At 58.4% G+C, this 5,292-nt stretch overlaps 1 protein-coding gene across 1 annotated transcript; it reads left to right on the top strand.

The window, feature by feature from the left end:
- Positions 1-980: 980 nt before the first annotated feature.
- On the top strand, positions 981-2,902 carry SOX11 (SRY-box transcription factor 11). The gene has a single exon (XM_077960218.1). It carries the CDS (start codon positions 1,319-1,321, stop codon positions 2,642-2,644), a length of 1,326 nt encoding a protein of 441 aa, XP_077816344.1. The 5' UTR covers positions 981-1,318; the 3' UTR covers positions 2,645-2,902.
- Positions 2,903-5,292: the final 2,390 nt, after the last annotated feature.

Here is a 5,292-nt window from a genome sequence, read left to right as displayed (position 1 = left end):
GCCGGGCCCCTCGCGGGGACGCCGGGCGGGGCGCGGGCGTGCCGGAGCCTGCGGGACCCAGACCCCGCTCCGGAGCCAGCCCTGGGAGTGGCCAGCTTGAACCCGAGGGCCCCGCAGACCGTTACTCCGGCCCCCGCCCGGGGCGGGGCTCGCGGGGGCGCGGCGCAACCCAACCCGCACAGCCGCGTCCCCAAACACCACCGAGGAGGGAAAACAGACGGAGAAAAAGGACAAAACAGAAAAATGCAAACGGGGGAGGGAGCTCACCGCCTCTCGAGCTTTAAATTGATTTCTTTGCCTTACAAAAAGGGAGAAAGGGAAAAGGAGAGCAGAACCCACGTGCCGGGAAGGTTGTTGTCTTCAAGCGCCACCTTCCGTCGGCCAGGGCCGCCGCGGGGCTACCGGGCGGGCTCGGGGCCGGGACGCCGGGGAGCGGCCGAGCCCCGCGGGGGACTCGCCGGGGAGCAGCTGCGCCCACCCCGGGGCAGGCCGGGCGCGGCGGACTCCGAGCCGGGCAGAGGCCGCAGTCTCAGGCTGGGCGCGTTCCCGAGTGTGTGCACACGGGGAGTGAGCGCGCGCCGTCCGCTGTCGCCGTCGGGCCTCCCGGGGACTGGGCACAAAGGCGCGCGGGGCCTCTCCCGGGACCCAGTCCTCGGTTCGCGCCGGCGCCCGGACCAGCCCGGTTCGCCCCTGGCCGCACGCTCCCCGTGGTGCCGCGCGCCGCTTCCGAGCATCCCGGGGAGAGGCGCATCTGTGCACACACGCGGATTTTTTAAAAATAACATATTTCTAGACATGCCTCCTCTCCCCCCCACCCCCATCTTTGCAAAAGCAGCCCGGAGGGCGGGGTGGAGGGGCGGGGCCTCCGAGTTAATAAAGGGAGATGGGCGGAGCCGGCCCCCAGCCATTGGCTAGCCGGGGGAGTGATGTCACCCATATGACACCGTGATAACTAGTTGAGAGAGAGACCTCAACTTTTTGCAGAAGGAGCGCGCGCGCCTGGGAGAGCTCGGGGTCCGGCTCTTGCGGTGGGAGCCACGAGCCGGAGAGAGGGGTCCCGGGCTGCCTCGACCGCCGTCGCCACCGCCTCTCCTGTCGCGACCGCAGCTCCCAGCGCGCCGGCGGCCGTCGCCGCCGAAGCCACCGCAGCCGCTGTGTGCAGCCTGGAAGGGGGGGCGGGGGGGAGGGGGGGAGCCGCGAAAGCAGGGTGCCGAGGACTTTGCAACTTGCCCAGGAAGGTGGAGGGGTGGGAGGGGGAGGGGGACCTCCGCACGAGACCCAGTGGCCCGGGTTGGAGCGTCCAGCCCCGCAGCGGATCATGGTGCAGCAGGCGGAGAGCTTGGAAGCGGAGAGCAACCTGCCCCGGGAGGCGCTGGACACGGAGGAGGGCGAATTCATGGCTTGCAGCCCGGTGGCCCTGGACGAGAGCGACCCAGACTGGTGCAAGACGGCGTCGGGCCACATCAAGCGGCCGATGAACGCTTTCATGGTGTGGTCCAAGATCGAACGCAGGAAGATCATGGAGCAGTCTCCAGACATGCACAACGCCGAGATCTCCAAGAGGCTGGGCAAGCGCTGGAAAATGCTGAAGGACAGCGAGAAGATCCCGTTCATCCGGGAGGCGGAGCGGCTGCGACTCAAGCACATGGCCGACTACCCCGACTACAAGTACCGGCCCCGGAAAAAGCCCAAAATGGACCCCTCGGCCAAGCCCAGCGCCAGCCAGAGCCCGGAGAAGAGCGCGGCCGGCGGCGGCGGCGGGAGCGCGAGCGGCGGCGCGGGCGGTGCCAAGACCTCCAAGGGCTCCAGCAAGAAATGCGGCAAGCTCAAGGCCCCCGCGGCCGCCGGCGCCAAGGCTGGCGCGGGCAAGGCGGCCCAGGCCGGGGACTACGGGGGCGCGGGCGACGACTACGTGCTGGGCAGCCTGCGCGTGAGCGGCGCGGGCGGCGGCGGCGCGGGCAAGACGGTCAAGTGCGTGTTTCTGGATGAGGACGACGACGACGACGACGACGACGACGAGCTGCAGCTGCAGATCAAGCAGGAGCCGGACGAGGAGGACGAGGAGCCGCCGCACCAGCAGCTCCTGCAGCCGCCGGGGCAGCAGCCGTCGCAGCTGCTGAGACGCTACAACGTCGCCAAAGTGCCCGCCAGCCCCACGCTGAGCAGCTCCGCGGAGTCTCCCGAGGGCGCAAGCCTCTACGACGAGGTGCGGGCCGGCGCGACCTCGGGCGCCGGGGGCGGCAGCCGCCTCTACTACAGCTTCAAGAACATCACCAAGCAGCACCCGCCGCCGCTCGCGCAGCCCGCGCTGTCGCCCGGGTCCTCGCGCTCCGTGTCCACCTCCTCGTCCAGCAGCAGCGGCAGCAGCAGCGGCAGCAGCGGCGAGGACGCCGACGACCTGATGTTCGACCTGAGCTTGAATTTCTCCCAAAGCGCGCACAGCGCCAGCGAGCAGCAGCTGGGGGGCGGCGCGGCGGCCGGGAACCTGTCCCTGTCGCTGGTGGATAAGGATTTGGATTCGTTCAGCGAGGGCAGCCTAGGCTCCCACTTCGAGTTCCCCGACTACTGCACGCCGGAGCTGAGCGAGATGATCGCGGGGGACTGGCTGGAGGCGAACTTCTCCGACCTGGTGTTCACGTATTGAAAGGGGCGCCCGCTGCTCGCTCTTTCTCTCGGCGGGTGCAGAGCTGGGTTCCTTGGGAGGAAGTTGTAGTGGTGATGATGATGATGATGATGATGATGATGATAATGATGATGATGATGGTGGTGTTGATGGTGGCGGTGGTAGGGTGGAGGGGAGAGAAGATGCTGATGATATTGATAAGATGTCGTGACGCAAAGAAATTGGAAAACATGATGAAAATTTTGGTGGAGTTAAAGTGAAATGAGTAGTTTTTAAACATTTTTCCTGTCCTTTATTTGTCCCCCCTCCCTTCCTTTATCGTGTCTCAAGGTAGTTGCATACCTAGTCTGGAGTTGTGATTTTTTTCCCAAAAAATGTGTTTTTGTAATTACTATTTCTTTTTCCTGAAATTCGTGATTACAACAAAGGCAGAGGGGGCGGGGCGGGGGAGGGGAGGTAGGACCCGCTCCGGAAGGCGCTGTTTGAAGCTTGTCGGTCTTTGAAGTCTGGAAGACGTCTGCAGAGGACCCTTTTGGCAGCACAACTGTTACTCTAGGGAGTTGGTGGAGATTTTTTTTTTTTTTTTTTTCTTAAGAGAACTTAAGGAACTGGTGATTTTTTTTAACAAAAAAAAAAAGGGACCATTGCAACTTTTGTTAATTTAATTTTTTTTTTTTTTTTTTTTTTTTTTTTTTTGGAGGGAGAAAACTGATGTCTTCTATGCATCCGATTCTTAACAAAACTGCAGGGAGCTTGAAAAAATGCAGACTGTACAAACGCTTACAAAAAAAAAAAAACTGTGAACTGACTTAAGATCAGAGTTTACTTTTCAGATCAAATTGTTTATGGTTTTACAAATGTGATTTCTACTTGCCAACTTTTTTTTTGTAACTTGTTCCCTTATACCTCCTTGATTGAATACCAGACAGCCTAGACCTCAGTACAAAAGGTATTGAAACATTTTTGATACATAACAGACCTCAGTCTTTTTTAAAAATTAATATATTTTCAGGCGTATTTTTGTACAGTGAAAAGGGAACATTCTTGCTGTGTTTTTTCAGTAAGACTTTCAGGCACTTCTTCCCTTTTGATTTCTTTTTTTTTTCCTCTGTTTTTTAGCATGCAAGTATGTTGGTACGTTATGTCCTGGTTTAAAAAGGATTAAAATTTTAAAATAATCCTTGCATCTAAAGGCCTTGTGGTTTAAAAAAAAAAGCAAACTTTTTTTTTGTACAGCTATAGTAGAGATTTGTTCAATATTTGTAGGTAAAGATTTATTGAAAATGGTGATATAGACCTCAGAGCTGTTAGTTTAAAGATTGTATATGTACTGTACTATAGTAGGACTTTATGTATCTCATACGCTGTGATGTGGATGGGGCCCCAGATGGAAGGTTTGAAACTGGATTCTCGATTTTTAGCAAAAAAGAAAAAAAAGGCACATAGTTTAAAAAGTTTCTCATTTTGTGCAATATAATCTAAATAAAGTACAGACCATCTGCATATTTTGTAGCAAATGGTGGCAAAGCAGACTCAATGCACTGTCGACATCATTGCCTGTTTTTTTTTTTTTTTTTTTTTTTGTGCTGGAAGTCTGTATCTTGACAATTTTAATAAATCAGCTGGAACTGATAGAAACTCGCATCGCCAATAGTCTCTATGGAAGTCAAACTGGAGGTCCCGTTGTCGCAGAGCATTCGGTGGTGAGGCTGTTGTGTGCGCGGATGGGGGGAGGTGGCAGGAGATAATTCTACATTTAGCGGGTTAGGCTGAAAAGTGTTCAATTGGCAGGCTGATTTCTTTTACCTCTTCCGCTGGCTGTGAAAGACAGGGGAAAGGTGTTCTTTCTCTCTGCCCTCCCTTTCCATCTCCAGCTCCCCATTTCCTTTCTCACCTCCTCCACTCCCTGCCTCTTCTCCCCACCCACCCTGGCGGGCGGGCAGCGCGGAGGCTCGGAGCTGGCCGGGGAGGGGCGGATGGAGGGGCCTGGATTGCCAGCTCGCTTGGTCGGGGTCCTGTTAGCTGGGGCTTGTGTATTCTCTGCGGCGGGCCGCGTCCCCGCTGAACCTCGCGGTGACAGCCGCCCTGGGCAGCGAGCGCTCGGGGCACTTCTATCCCCGCCTCTCAAAGGGTGGGGACAGCCGTTTCCAGATTTGAATTTTTTCTGTTCTTTATTTTTAACGCTGCATCTTCGCGTGTGCTCAGAGCTGGTTGTTGGCGGAGAACGCGGCGCAGTTTTTGACCTCTAGCGGTGAAGGGGGAAGGGGAAGAGAAGTGGTCGGTGTCTGTTTCCTTCTGTCCCCCGGGGCCGTGGAGCTGTCGGAGGGAAGGAGGACGGTGCGGGGAGGCAGGGAGCGCGGGGCGCGGCGGGACCCAGGCTGGGAGCGGGAGGGAGGTGGGAGTGGGGGGAGGACGCGGCAGGCTGGCCAAGGGCACCCCGAGGAACATGGCATGGCCTCTGTGCGATCCGAGTCGCGGCCTCCGGGGTGCCGGGGAGGGCCGAACCACTGGTGAGGGCGCGGGGAGCAGGGGGTGGCAGAGGGCGCCTGGGCGGTCACCCGGGACGCAAAAGGCAGAGAGCCCTGCCGCTCCGCGTCCCGGTGCCTGGCTCTTCTTGCCTCGCCACCGCGTGCTCCTGGGCGCGCCCCGCCGCGGGCCCTGGAGGCGCG

Source organism: Macaca mulatta, chromosome 13, assembly GCF_049350105.2.
Source record: "Macaca mulatta isolate MMU2019108-1 chromosome 13, T2T-MMU8v2.0, whole genome shotgun sequence".
NCBI lineage: Eukaryota > Metazoa > Chordata > Mammalia > Primates > Cercopithecidae > Macaca > Macaca mulatta.
The sequence above is the reverse complement of the archived record's forward strand: the minus strand, read 5'-3'. Positions and strand labels throughout refer to the sequence as shown.